Below are 16,085 nucleotides of genomic sequence, written 5' to 3' on the forward strand. Positions count from 1 at the left end.
ATGCATTTGAGAGGATTACCTCTCCTCTACTTTTTTCTAAAGCCAGACAAACACAGCACAGATATGATACCTTTACCTGAGCAGAGAGGCAGTGTTAGCACAGATCTGAGTGATTCTAGTCATGAAAATTGAATTGCACTGCTGGACCATGACTGACACACACCCTTCTGTGCCTTTCCTTTCACTTCACTGCAGGCACATTGTTGGAAAGAAACCAGGGGAAGAGAGAGGGACTGCTTGGTCTGCAGAGCACCTGGTGTTAATACATTCAAACATCTCATTTTGCAGCTTTTACAGTACAGTTCGATGGTCTGACATAACTGTATAATGACATGACATGACATATTTGTGGTGTTGAACAACTTATATAGTTCTTAAGTAGTGTTGGGCAAGTTACTCCAAACACATAATGCATTATTCATTACTTGTTACTGTCATTTCAAAGTAATTGGTTACATTATAATATTACTGTCTTTGCTCAGAATTTTTCTAAAAGATGGAGAATCCACTGTTGAAAGTGGCTGCACATCTTCAACAGTGTACTCTGCCACCAGACTCCTCACTTCTTGAGGTTCAAGCATTGCAGAACAGGAGTCATAGTTAGTACTACGTTCATTTTTTCACCGTTCTCATTCTCAGTATGCTTTCGTTTGGTCACTAGCTTAATGTTAGTGTGGCACTGCTCTAGATGTTTCGTTAAATTACTTGGGCTATTTCGCGAGGCAGAGAGATTTTTTTGGTTTCACACACAAAGTGCACTTAACTACAATGTTCTTCACATCCTTGTCTGTGACGAACTGAAAATAATGAGCGTATGAGCGTACTCCAAATGTGGAGTCCAACTTGTCTGCTACTGCAGTCATCTTCTCCTCAATCAATAGTTCTCTAGCACTAACAGGAAGTAAACATATACGCAGATTTTTTTCTCCTCTGCTGATCTCCCGGTGTTGGCGAATTTCTATAAAATCAACACAACACTTAATTTTGGGTTTAAAATGCATTGTAATGCACGTTACTGAGATTTGTACCGAGTAAAAACATTTTTTTCCTCAAAGTAGCCGTCACAAATGTACTTCAGTCCAAAAAAGCTACCGGGCCCTGCAGTTATTGCTCCCTGTTGTAGATGTGCGCTTTACTGCGTTATCCAATGAACAAGTCTGTCACTACTGTAGAGGCACTTGTTCTTTGGCTCAGGGGTTGTGTGCTTTGTGCTACACGTGAAACCACCAAACAAGAGTCTGTACTGTGAGTGCAGCGCATTGTAGTCAGTGTTATCTCCTGTCTCGCATGTAAGAAAACACCCAACATTATCAACCAACAGCATGAAAACAACGAACATGACAGTTGTTGGTACACAGTGCTGTCAGGCTACAATCTTACTTTTGCAACATTTTTGTGCTATTAACTCACTCATAGCTTTTATACATCGGCCTATCCTTGTGGAAGATACCAGTCACAGACAATGCGTGGATAGACAGAGAGTGTGCTGGCTGGCAGGTATACAGACAGACTGGGCTTGATTTATTAACTGAGAGTTTCTACCAAATACCCACCGAATACTATGGAAATGCTTCTAAAATAACTTATCAACTGTAGCATTAATCTTAGACTACAGCTGAGGCAGAGGATCACCAAAGTCACCAGAAATTATACTCTGGGGACAAAGAATATCTGGACCAAACTAGGTTGGATGGTTTTTCAACGGAGGCCAACAGACCTGCATAGAGTTGCATTGAATCTAATTAAACACATAATAACTATTGGGTGCTAATATTCACCTGAGGGAAACACCCTAACCCTCTGTCATATCTGCACATAGAGTCCAAGAATTCATTTGTAGAATCTGAACTACAAACTAACTACACAACTTCTTCCCTCAGGTTTTATTTGACAGTCAATCTCTCAGAATCTGTCTGTCGACGCCCGGTTTATTCTCTAGGGAGTATTTGTTGATCAGTGGCACCATTCTGTCATTCAACAATACAAGTGATTTACCTGAAGACAAAGACTTGAAACAATTGAGTCAGTGCCCATCAATCTTTCCCTCTGTTATTCATCTATTTCTTCAAAGAGCGGCATCTACTGCCACCACTTAAAATATTATAGATATCCTAAGTTTAAAAAAAGGCCAATGGATAAGGTTCCAGAGTGCAACTACCTAAATAGAATAGAGCCATAAAAAAAGTAGTTTAAGTCTAGAAAAACCCTCCATGAGGGAAACTGAACATACATATTTGGGGCCTTTTGCAACTGGGCAAGTAATGTTCCCAACTTTTCACTGACTTAAATGACTCTTGTGTTTTGCAGAAAGGCATCATGGGAGTTTTCCTGAACTTTTCTCAAGAGGGGGAAAACTGCTTACGTTCTATTGATTTTTTTACTTTTTTATATTCCCCTTTGCCATTCTGCCGACGCTTCACTTTTTTCTGCCCATCTGTAAGTCGTGCATTTCCCCGCCAGTAGATAACAGTTATCTGTACAATTATTTGTTGTGAAGTGATGGTCAATAGAACTATAAAATGGTTAAAGAACAAGCAGCCTGATACCACCCCAAAATACATTAGCATAAGTGGGTTTGAATGCTGAAGCCACAAGGATGACTCTTTAATGAGATGGGGTGTGAGAGACATGGAAATGTATTCTGAGTGTGTGGCTGGTGGCATTACCACTTCCACCACCACCTGTCAACACACACACACACACACACACACACACACACACACACACACACACACACATACACACACACACACACACACACACACACACACACACACACACACACTGTAACAGTCATATGACAGAGAGAAAGAGAGAGAGAGAGAGAGAGAAAACACACACCAGTCAAACTGCACTGCCTCACTACCAGTTTACCACTTTACAAGCTGAGCCACCAGTGTGTGTCTGGCCCATCTGCTGAGAGAGGACAGTGAAATGAGAGAGGAGAGGAGAGGACAGGAGAGGAGAGGAGAGGAGTAGGATTCAGTCAGCAAAATGACAGCCGTGTTTCATTTGTAACCATCACTGTTGAAGGAGCATAAAGCAATCTCACTGAACAGCAGAAAACTGATAAACCTGCTGAGCAACATGAACACAAACAGCCTTTTCTGTTAATGTCTCTGATGGACATAAGTACGCTGGGAGTTCAGAACCAAGCATACCATCAATGTAAGGACTTGCTGCTTTTCTGTGTTTCATATCATTATAAAATGTATATATCTGTGCGAACTGGCATGGCCATTTTAAACATCCTTTGAACTTGATACTATTACTTTGTAAACAACAAATCTGTGTTGGGAATAATTGTTTTACTCAGCTACAGCTAAATGTTGTCCAGTGCATTTTAGTAAAGGTCTTAATCATAATGACATCTACTAGCAGTAGTCCATCAAACACAGAAAAAAATAATAATATAATAATTTACCCAGCAATAATTAAATACTTTATAGAAAACTAAATTACAAGAGTACGATGAACTTAAGGAGCATTTCGCTGCAGGGGATGTTTTTCTTTTTTCTTTCTTTTCCAATGTTTGAGTTCATTCCACTTTTGGATCATGTGTAATCCCTCAACAAAAAAAAACAAAAACAATGTCAAAATGAATGCTGGGTACATGGGAAATGTTCGTATACTGAGAGTGTGAGAGGGAGGGTGTGCTGACAGGGTGAAGGGGGGGAAAAAGACGGAAATAGAGTTGTTTGTGGGTTTATTTTGAGCTCCATTACCCCTATTACAGATGAGTATCTACTCTCCACCCTCTTCCAAATGCTGAGGATGCAGGTGGCCCACTGAGGAAAGCACCTATTAATCTCTCCCTGGCCATCTACCTATCTGCCTTCCCATTTATTCATCAGCTCATCTGATGACAATCCACCCTGTCCATTCCTCTATTCTTCTGCCTCTCCTCCATCTTCTAGATAATCACTCCATCAACACATCCATCTGTGCACCCATCCAGCAATTCATCTACCCATCCATTTATTCCCCCCATCATTCATCCATTTGTCTATCATCTATCTATCCATCCATCCATCCTAACACACACGGCTTGCTTCCATCAGTTCCCGGCAGCTCCATCAAGACCACGCCTCAGCTGTTTAAGGTGTCACACGTGAATACAATAGGACGTATGTTAGCTTTCCAAACAGACAAACAGAAAACAGAGGAGCTTCTGGAATCGATAGTCGGGGCAAACTGTAATCACTCCTGTGACTGTGATAGTTCTGGGAAAATGCAAAATACAACAACAAGGGGAAACAATTAAAAACCCTGATAGAAAACAATGTATAGACAGTGTTCAGAGGTGTGGGTGATAGCCTTGATTACCTAGAGAGTCGCTGAAATCAATTACATAAACAGATATCCTATAATTGGAATAGATTAGTGTTCAAGGATTACTGTCCTGTGCCATGTACAGTAAAGTGTTTGTGTAAAACTGTCTAGACACAGAGTCTTCGCAGATTAAAGGAATAGTTTGACTATAGTTGGGGAAAACATGCTTTCCAAACCCAGAGAAAGATGAGAAGATTGATACCACACAAGTCTGCATGCTAAATATAAAACTACCACAAGCAGTTGGATAACTCACCATTTTACGTTTGGTAAGACCAAGAACTAAATAGCATAATTAAAGAGAATAATCTAGGGTTGAGCCTTATATCAATTACAATTTACAATCTTTCTGCGAAGGAGAAAAGCACTATATAAATAATGTTTATTTTTAACATTGTGATTATAAAATATTACAATGGGACCATGTCACCGTTACAAGAGCATTTTTCATTATTGTAAAAATGTATAGAAATGATAAATTGCTACCTGATATAGTGTGGAACATTGGACCACCTTCCAATCCATGTTATACCAATTAATACTATACTACTGTGTATCAATTTTGGGTTTCAGCAGTGACTACATTTCCCCACCAACTAACAAACTTGTGACAACACTGGTGTTGCTGATTACACTTTTACAAGAACAGATGCTCACTATCTGTAGAGAATTTTCATTTATCAACACCAGTTTACTTATTGTAAAGTAGGCTGGTAACAGGAAATGCCATTTGTTAAAAATGTTAAGGAGAAAATCGAAGCCAGATACTGATATGTTGAATTTTAGAGATAATCATGCCTGAAAAAGATGCTTGGGGTCATTTATAGTAAATAAGGCCAGAGGGATGTTTACTATTTCAATGCACTGTTGTCTTTTTTGATAATAAAGTTTGTTGATAAACTGTCAAATATCCTGCCTCCATTACGTATCTTTTTCACAAGTGTTTTAGAATGATCACTGCAAAAAATGTGTGTATATCGTCTGACATATCAATATCTAGCATATAATGTTTTGCTCTTCTTCTGATATAAACAGTGTTTCAAATTGGGTGCCCAGCACCACAAAAGTAGATTGTAACAGCTATAGCATAGTCTTATTTGTAGGGGATTAAAGGTGAGCGAGTGATCACACCTGGAGGGCTACAATCTGTTTTTGTTCAAGATGAGAATTTAAATAATTTTAAATTCAAATAAACAGCAAGATTTTCTTGTTTTTTCAGATGATGAATTCCAAATAATGATCACAATGAATTTAGACTCTACGTGTGTGAACCATCGGACTAAGATTCTTTCTTCACATACAGGAAGATTTCAATTGCTAGAATACATGGTGCTACTAAACTTACCTATTATTGCTTGTTATATATTTGCTGATGATACGCTGTTGCTATGCTCTTTCCTGTTATGTTTAATAATGCTCAGTAAAACGTTGATCCCAGGAAAAAGCAGTTTTGGTTTTAAAGACAATTCAAAATAAAAAGGGGATACTGACAATGGATACTGAAAACCCATCTACTGATGATGTTCTGTTAACCACTGAGGTTAGCCTTGGCCGGTGATGACATCACCCTCAGGCGAATAAAAATATTTGTTGTTTGCCACGTAAGCTTTTTCAGATAATTAACGCGTTATTGAATTCTTATTGATTCATCTTCTCTTCCCTCAGTGGAACATCAGCAGTTGTCTGCGAAGGTGAACCTCACTGGTAACATTAGGAAGAGATGAAACGATTGCAGAGGGAAGAGCTTAGCTGCACATGTCATTCGCTGACACCCCTCCAGGCCAACCATTAGCAAGCAAGAGGCAATCACCATTTCATCAACGTTCGCCACACGGCATCTCCCCCTCTCTATTTTATTCATGTCTTCTTTCTTTTCTGTTTTGTTTTTCCTCCACTATTTCTCATTTTCATTCTATTTTCATCACTCTTCTCCCTGTCTGAGCTCTTCTCTCCCTCCCTTTAGTTGACAGTGGTGGTGGATGCATCAATTCGTCCACCTCCTGTATGCACTGATGAATGTTGATTTGAGTGAAGAATACAACCCTATTGTGTAAGATTTTGTATACCTGTGATACCACAAGTGTGTGTGTGTGTGTGTGTGTGTGTGTGTGTGTGTGTGTGTGTGTGTGTGTGTGTGTGTGTGTGTTGGTGAGCGAGAATGTTAATGTTTGTGTGCTTGTATGTGCAGCCACCTCGGGGCCACCTGATGCACCCTGATGGCAGAAGAGGAGAGTGAGGCATCCAGCAGCAACGCTGTTATGGGATAATGGAGGATGTATCACTCATTTTACTCATTATAGGTCTCTATCGCTGTCTTTCTCTTCACACGCACCTCTCACCACTCTCTTTCCACACACACACACACACACACACACACACACACACACACACCTGTATCCTTTCCCTCTCTCTCGCTGAGAGGCTTCACTCACCACCTTATCGGCTTAAACCAGCTCTGACAGTGCTGGCCCCGCTCACACACACCTTGTCTCGGGGGCAGACCACATTATGAAACAATTACTCCCTTAATTGACAGTTAATTAATCTAAAGTCAATTTGACCTTGCCAGGCTAACCTTGAGATTGAAAGCCATGGTAGTCGTGACACTGAAGCGAAGAGCTGGGCTGATGGCAGGATGGAGGGAAATGATAGACTGATGTCGTCTTATCTCTACACCAGCGGAGAAATCACTGGCAGTATCGTCTTGTCTGAGTAAAGACAGACTGCACTAGAGTGCGATATGTTTCTGAGTGTGTGTGTTGTGTCCCAATTGTGTGTGCAACATTACACCTTATCAGACTTTTGCCAGCTTATTCTGCTGAGTTGATCATTTAGGTGTTAATTACGTCTCTCATTTGAAACTGGGCAAAGCCTCGGTTTTCAATCTCTCAGGCAACCATCTGCATGTGTGTGTGTGTGTGTGTGTGTGTGTGTGTGTGTGTGTGTGTGTGTGTGTGTGTGGTGTCCCTAAGTGTCTTAATGGGTGAAGGTGCAATTTCCAAAAAGTATAATTTCAGTTGCATATTTTTGTCAGAGTTTGTCTTTATCTTCTCTTGGGTCTATGGATGTAGATAAACAAGTTCTGCAATAAATCCTATCCTATCAGACACAGAGGCAGGTGACATTCAGCGAGGAATGTACCCAACAGATTAAGACGATATACTAACATTATGACAGATTGGATTTGACAGAACTATGGCTAAATAAACTGGCAACTCAGTGGTTATCACTTAAATTAACCCTGTGCATTTATATCTCATTGAGTGCAAAGTAAAGGTATCAGTATAGAAAAGCCAGAACAACAGCAGTGTGTCACAGACGCAAAGTAACACACATTCTTGCATATAAAAGAACATTAACTCCTGTTTCCAGGACAACTGAAAAGTTCACTCACACTTTAACTAATAAATGTTCAACCAATGCTCTCCCGGGTATCCAATAAACTTTCAACTGAGATGAAAAAGCAGCAAGCTCGCTCATACATCTGGCTAGCAGATCTAGAGAAGTGAGTTGTAAAATCTACTAGCCAGGCATTTTACGTGTCCTCAATGTTAGTTAGGTAGCTTAATTAACGCTAGGTTGACAGAGTGTTGACTTCACAGGTAACAGCAACTTTACAAATCATACGATGCTGAAAAGACAACAATTCACCAACAACATTCAGCATCAGGCTGATCCACTCCAACGAAGAGGCTTTTCTGTCTCCGCCTTGATGAAACCAAGATGCTTCCGAAATACATCTGATAAACAAAGGTAAGTGAATTACAACCTGACACTTAGTGTACTAACATTCATCTCAAATGCTACAATATCAGAAAGCCATCTCTCCCTCCTCCTCATCAGTGCCAAGCTTAATTATTACTTAGCTAGAAAGCTAACAGTTCAATGTCTTCTGGTACTGTGTGAATGCCCTCTTGTGGACAGTGGAAATAGTATAACAGCCACATACTGATAGTGACACCGGCAATGCCTTAGTTAGAGTATACAGTGTACACAGGTAAATATTGATTGAATATTAATAATTGCTACATTTTAACATTAAAACTTTAAATTTGATTTGAACATCAAGAAAATACAGAATAAAATTCAAATGGGATTACAGAAGAAGACTGACAGCAGTATTTGATAGTGTCTTAAACTTCTCAGGCATGTAACCATCAAATTTAACAAGAAACAGACATCCCGATCTGCTTATGTCCATTTATAAAAGTTTCTCAGTTGAATTTCCAGAAAAGTGTGTGTACATAATTCATATCAGTCAACCCTGTCATGTTATGGGTGGGAATGGAGGAGCAAATGCGAGTAAACAAAATGTCATCACATGTGTAGTTGCACCAGTTTGTGTGTGTCCCCAGCAAACTTATAAATATCATAGTTGTATTTAAAAATGCAATCGGCATATAATGTCAAGCAGTCTTAGAATCCCAATGACAAGGGCAATTGTTTATCCTGCCTCGCCCAACTTTCCATCGTCATAGCTGTCAAATTAAAAGTTCAACGTCTTGCTATGCAACCATACAGCAGCCAGCACTCATCAAAACAAAATCAGAGCTGACATCAAACGCGAGGGGCTGAACCTAAATGCCCTGTTTAGGTTTAGGCCCTTTTCTTCACAAGTGCCTGCACATTTTCAGTATCAAAATCTATGGCGTGCTGGATAAATTTGTCTCCACTTTGTGTTGCTTTGACAAGACAGAGCTCCAGCTTCATGGCCGACTGAATTTGTGTGATTAAAGACGACAAGCAAAACCATCTGCTTGTCACATCCATCTGTCATCGCCCAGCATTCGCCATCAGCCGCACATCACTCAAAAACAACAGCGAGTCTTAGAGAGAGAGATGGAGAAAAAGAGAAAGAGAGGGGGACTGTACGCCACAAGACCAGAGAGAGAGAGAGAGAGAGAGAGAGAGAGAGAGAGACAGAGAGAGACAGAGAGAGAGATGAAAGAAGAGGGGAGGATGGGAAGCTGAAGAGACCGGGAGGTGCAAGGATGAGAGTGGAAGGGTGCAAGTGAAAGTAAATGAGGGAGCGAGGGTAAGGAGACAGAGCACAGGGGTGATGGAGGGAGGGGCAAACAAAAAAAGAAAAAAGAGGGAGACAGATGGAGGTTTTCTGCTGTCCAACTCTGAGCCAACCTGTTGAAGTTTCCCTGTTGTGCCCCACAGATTGTCTTATGGTTACAGAAAGTGCCCTGCCAGCTCCCACCAGCCAATGATCGAATCTCACCTCAGCTTTATTCCCTCTTTCCTGTCAAACTCTCTCCTGCATAACTGTAGTTTTACCAAAAATATACCTAAAGTAGTAGACTGCTCACACTACTTTTATTACAATAACAAAACAAAGACTGACCTTTGTGTAGACCTGAATCCCATCAACATTAAGGGAGAAAAGTTTAAGCATAGTCTGGGTGTACAACCGACTTATATTTATTCCCACGCAAACACACTCCCGAACAGTTTCAAGGTTCACTGTCTCACTCCAAGACTGATTGGGATGAAATAACATCATATAATGACCACCCAGCTGTATATCTTATCTTTTATTTTTTGGTTCAGTACTATTAATATCTTACATATACAGGTCTCATATATAGGTCTATTGAACTCAGCATGTACAGAAACACTCATAATACTGTATTTCTTATCCTAAATTAATTAAAGAATATGGTCTATACCTGCTAAAACTGGAAAGTATCATGAGACAACTTCTGTTGAGAGTTGACTTTATACAAATAAAGTCTATATACAACATACGCAACGAATAATTACGGCTATACATGTTGAGAATTATCATTAGGATTTCATGGATGTTCAAGACAAATTTTAACCCACTCCTGTGAAAAAACAAGCAATTGTTCAAGCTTAGAATAAAAACAGAATCACAAAAATGATGAAATTTTATTCTGAAGGACAACCTAAAAAAATCATGCCTAAAAAAGTACTTGGAGTACAGTTATAGGATTTCGCCAGGTCTCGTGGATTTAAAGGATGTCTCTGCGTTATTTGTTTTTCGTGAAAATCCAGGGTAACATGCAAAAGTTCTTAATTCTGACAAAAAATGAATCATTTTCAACAGGAAGACTGGGCTTGGAACTGAGAGCCTCACAGGTAACTGACTTATTGCTGACTTTTATGTTTTTATGGGTCTTGTTATCCGTCAGAGATAACAGGAGGAACTGTAGAAAAAAGTGAACTTAAAATGCTGTAAAACTCTCTTCTAAATCAGACAAAAACTAAAACCACAGGACCAGCCAGAAAATGACTCTGCATTTCTTGGTAAGCTGGGCCAACAATGTATAAAGCAAAATCTCAAAAGGAGGCATTTGTTGTTGCTTGTTTCATGGCATCTGTACTCACTCTCCATGTCTTCCCCCCGTTATTTCTCAGTCATTTATCTCTTCCTCTCTACCTCTTCTCTTGGTTTCTCTCCTTTCACCTCAACAATGTCCTCTCATCCTCACATAAAACCACAGTCAGCTAAAGGGCCTTTGGGAGTTTGTGGGAAAGCCAGCCCTCATCTTTCATCTCCCCATCCCGGCCCCTGTTCTTCCCCTCGCCCGTTCCTCTCCCCCTTCCTCTTCTGGAGTGTCTGGCTCCTCTTCTTCTCCCTCCTCCACCCTTGCTCTCTCTCTCTCTCTCTCTCTCTCTCTCTCTCTCTCTCTCTCTCTCCCAGCTACTTTCTCTCCATCTTTTAGCTCTTTCCCTCCCACAAACTATCTCCAGGATTATCGATTTAGCGTAGGCTGTGATTGAGTCTCACTGGGTGTAATGCAGCCCCTAAGGTGTCTTCTGAATGGAGAGCATCATGAGTTATGGACTAACTATAGTCACTCTTCCACAACACCTGAATCACAGGCAGCCACAGTATCTACACACACACACACACACACACACACACACACACACACACACACACACACAGAAAGAAAGTGCTTCCCCCAATGCTAACCAACCCTTGTGTGCAAAACCAAGGACACACACATCAATCGTATTGCATTCACTGAGACACACACATACACACATATGATCTGATACTCATTGTTCACATAACTTCATTTCATTGGAGGTATAACATGAATTCATTTTTTTTAATAACCTCTTGTGTTTTGTTTGCACTCATTTACATTCAGATCGGTTGCATCCAACAGTGACCTCTGACATTTCCTTTTTTTCTTTTCATTTTCACTGCAGTAAAGGTATATCACACACACTCCTGTCTGAAGCTACACCCATGATTCAACACTGTGAACTGCCACAGATGCACTGTACAGCATAGACAAGAGACTCACAATATTGCCTGTTGTAGAATAAAATCAAGCTTTACTCACCGTTAAAATAGGGGAGGACAGTGTGTGTAACCATCTTCGGTTAATATCCATTCTGTCATTAGTGCACTTATTCCTCTCAAAGCTCAACTGCTGTAACCAGACCTTTCATCTGTGAGACATCGGCTCGTCCATGTTCAGGGAAATTATACTACAAAGAAAAAAACCCAGTGGCGTTACCTGACATACAGTACTGCAAAAACAGTACATTTTACAGCACTTTATGGTGTAGAGGGTAATATTATGATATTAACTATATTCCAGTATGTACAGAACAATTAACTTGTGTAGAGTCACTGCTTACATTTCAGATGACATGTTTATTGAAACCTTGCTATGAGCTTATAAGGGAATATGTACTACTGAAGCTCAAAATGCCAAACAACTATATCTAAAAGTAGTTAACAGAACAGTTGTTACATTGAAAAGCTGCACATATTTATCCCTCAGTAAAAATAATACTGACAGATTGACAAACTATTAGTTGGACAAAATGAAAAATTAATCTATTGTTATAGCTGGTGTTAAGTTCTAAGATGGTTACTGTACAGTAAAAATGTCTTACCATTGCAACCCTGGTATGTGGGTGAGTATACACAATGTTTATTATATGTAAATATATCTCTCTATATATTGTTTGTATATGTATTAGTAGCTGGTTCGGTATTTCCTTCCCTTTTGTCCTGTTTTGCACTACTAGATACGGGCTACTGTGCTCTTTATGACACAAGAGAAAGATAATTATTTCAATCAATTGATTTACTAATATTTCCTTCACGTGCACATGTAAAGTAAATGTACTTATGTTTATCATTTTTTACCTCATATAGTCCCTATAAACTAACTAACTGTGAATGAAATTACTGTATTTCTAGAGATAGATTTAGATTCAGAGTTTTTACTAACAAACAGGTACAATTTAGCTGTTGTGTTGTACCTTCCTCTATGACTAAAATAGCTAACTTTAGCAAACAACTTATTCCTTCACTGGGATAAACAAGTAAAAGCACTGAAAGTCAATGAATGCTTTAGCTACAGGGACAAAAAATTAAAAAATAAACACGTTCTGATTCATGTTACATGAAGTCAGAAATGAAATATTTACCTTGCACTGTCACTCGCCTGTCAGTCCCGACATCATCTGCGTGATGACAGAAGCTCGTGGGACTGCTAGCTTTCCTTACGTTAGCCGTTAGCGTTAGCTGTTGTTACCTTGGCAGCGGCTGTTAGCGTTAGCTGTTGTTACCTTGGCAGCAGCCATTAGCGTTAGCTGTTGTTAGCTTATTAGTGAAGAATCAGAGTCAATTTCCTCTCACTGGTGCTGCATTATCTGACCACCCCACAACTGTTGTACAAATTGGCTGAAGTGGAGGAAAAAATAATGCTAATTGTGTTGTTAGCTATCTTCTGCTTTTACTTCTTAGGAGATATCTACTTCCTGTTGTGCTGACGTCATCTACTTGAAGGCGCGCAATTTAAAGTTGTACTGTTTTTCACAGGTGTGATATGTTTGCAAATAGTAGTGCATTCATTACATTAATTATGTTTGAATTAATTCCACTATTTCACTTTATATTGCAGGTGTGTTTGTTTGGACAATATGCATTTTTGCACATTCATCTAAAATTCTATGATATTCTTATTTGGTTTTCTGTTAAATGCTGGAAATAAGTTGTGTGGTTAACAAAGGCATGAGATATTTACACATTTTAATATAAAACACATCATTGAATGTTCCACATTTAATGATTAAGCCCTAACATGTCTTACACTGGTTGCAAGCGAGTGGTAAATTACACTACACAGGTTGTCATTGACGTTAAACGTCATCGCAGCGAACATAGACTCACGCACTCATCTATTCCCAGTCTGTCTTTGGTTACAAACTTAGCTAAACTGAACTAACTTTCCAATTTATAGTTGAGCCATCTGTGACGATTATCTTGCTAAACAAAACATGTACATTTCTTAAACTTTTGAGCAATAATCCAAAATCCAATTCAAAATCTCATAGGTTTTTTGTCAAGAGAACCAGGACAATGCTAACTGCCGGGTTAGCTTACAAAAATACATCATTGTTACACCATTCTATTACATCACAACTGACTGGCACTTCTGGAAACATTCAGCCTGTGAAGTTGCTGTTAAAACACTTTGTGAATACAGGGCTGAATCTTGAGTGTCATTCAAACTATAGCCATTTCAATATGTCTAGCGATTACCAAACACTCCCTGAAGCGCAGATGTTCTCTGCAAATTGATGGACAGATTTTCTTTGAATGAATGCTCACACATATTGCACTAGAGCTGAAGAGTTTTAAAGGGGAATTAAATTGGATTTCGTCCTCTGGAATGAGTACAGTGTTTTGTCAGTTTTAAGTAGAATCCCAAAAAAAAAAAAGGAAGAACGTGAAAAAAGCTACTAGAGTCAAGATTGTTTGTATTGCCTGAAAGATCTGAGAAGACTACTCGAGAAGGGTACTCGATTTCAAAACGTGTCTGGCAATAGATGTAAGTTACAATCTGAAAATCCTTTTGCACTGAACACAACTTGACATTAATTGTAGGTTGATGAGTAATACGGCATGGATATCAGTGATGTCATGAACTCGGTCAATGGTACTGGATTAGCAGAATTGATTTCAGGGCCCCAGTTTGACCTGACTTCCTCACACAACACACCGAACTACCAGTGACATCACATATATTATTGATGATAGTTTGGGGGCCCATAATAGGTCTGCATAATTGATTAAAAGGCATTTATTTCAGCATAAGCCAGTCGTATCTGCTGATGTTTCCAAATTTATGCTCGCTTTTATCCGTGCATTAACCCTCCCCCCCTCCTGCTCGTCCTCCTCAAGCATCATCCGCGCCCCAAAACAAGATGCTCATTGTAATTCGTGAATCCTATTAGGATTGGCCCCAGAGTCGGCCTCTGCTTAGCAAATAAATAATGGTAATGATGATGATCCCTCATCTTGTCACTGGGGCTCTCCCCCGGGGGCCTCGCAGTGCAGGTGGAGGGAGCCTCTCCTGGCCTAATTGGTTCCAACCCTGCAGTCTTCTCTCCAGCCTTTTTCTCCATCCCTTACCCCCCAATTCTCCCCCCTCTCCCTCTCCCTCTCCCCCCCTCTCTCTCTGGGCCTTGGGACTCACTCGGTAAACTTTCTCTTTATACGTGTGTGTGTCATCACCGTCTTTACTTGATTCTTGCACAAGCATGAAATCACTTACCGTAAATACACCAGCACTTCTGGTCCCCTCTGTCCGCAGCCCAGTCACCAAGACATGGACGTCCAAGTTTGACATGGCACAGGCCAAGTACCACACTGACATTTTGTGCAAAACCAGCCATATCACATTGACATGACATGTTTATGAACTGACTTTCACACTCGGAGGTGGAGGGGACAGTGGTGGAGTTACAAACAAAAAGGCAACCGCAGTAAAGAGCAGCGGTTGTAGCAGCGGTAAACATGTCAGCGCTGGATATTTTTAAGGAGAGCCTGGGGACCTTTCCTGCCATGTTTATGCTGACAGGTGAGTGTGTTTTGAAGGAGATCATGGGATATTTCCAGTTGTGTTTGGAAAATGGATTTTGTCTTCCACTGCATGACCAAAACCAATATTCTTTTGACAGGAGATTGGGCCATCTCCAACTGTGTTTATGGCAATAAACCAGGCATTTTGAATGAGACCTCAGAACATTTTCTACCATGTCTGTGGCAACCAGAGCCGGACATTTTATATGGGAAGTCCATCCATCTAAAGCAGCGTTTGTGTTGACAAAACTGGTTGTGTTCAACCAGACCTCGAGATGTTTCCAGCCGTGTTCGTGGAGACCAAAACGGATTTCAGTTCTTTTGACCAGAGGATGGGCCGCCTCCAACTGTGTTTGTGATGCCTCAACCGAGTGTGTTTTTTTTTTAGGAATCCCTAGGACATTTCCAGTTTTGTTTGTGTCAACCAAAAGAGGAAACCAGAACACAAATGCAACATTACAACAAGTGAAAAATAGAACATTGAACATAAGCAAAGGCAAGTTTGCATCACAAAGAAACGCACAGCTTGAGCTTTTCATTTTTTGATTGGGTTGCTGTCCTGGACTCTCTGCACTCACAGGTGTATGGACTGATGAGCTAAACACACACACACACACACACACACACACACACACACACACACACACACACACACACACACACACACACACACACACACACACACATCTATGTGCTCTGCTATAGTAACAGACAGGACGTCTTCCCTGTTGTCGAAGAAAAAGACACCATTTTGCAGCACACAAGATTGCAAAGTCATCTCGAATGTATGGAGATTAATACCCATACGAATCTGATCAGATAATTGAATTTTGGCGCCTCGATGAGAAATGGAAGGCAATAAAAGGGGTGTTATTAAAAGAAT

General features: G+C 40.1%; 1 protein-coding gene across 10 annotated transcripts in view; it reads right to left on the bottom strand.

Annotated features, from left to right (window-relative positions):
• Positions 1 to 13,129, bottom strand: part of LOC119021868 (neurexophilin-4) — a 114,658-nt gene extending 101,529 nt beyond the window's left edge. For 4 of the 10 annotated variants that reach the window (XM_037102423.1, XM_037102424.1, XM_037102425.1 and 1 more), the window contains exons 1-2: positions 12,763 to 13,127; positions 11,661 to 11,808 (exon numbers count right to left, since the gene is read on the bottom strand). In XM_037102423.1, coding sequence (XP_036958318.1) covers positions 11,661 to 11,711 — 51 coding nt within the window. In that variant the 5' untranslated portion in view covers positions 11,712 to 11,808; positions 12,763 to 13,127. Of the gene's footprint in view, positions 1 to 7,407; positions 8,073 to 11,660; positions 11,809 to 12,762 lie in introns of those variants that run through there. The other 6 variants (XM_037102419.1, XR_005075782.1, XR_005075780.1 and 3 more) reach the window with 6 other exon arrangements.
• Between the last annotated feature and the right edge of the window lie 2,956 nt (positions 13,130 to 16,085).

This window comes from Acanthopagrus latus, chromosome 6 (genome assembly GCF_904848185.1).
Source record: "Acanthopagrus latus isolate v.2019 chromosome 6, fAcaLat1.1, whole genome shotgun sequence".
NCBI lineage: Eukaryota > Metazoa > Chordata > Actinopteri > Spariformes > Sparidae > Acanthopagrus > Acanthopagrus latus.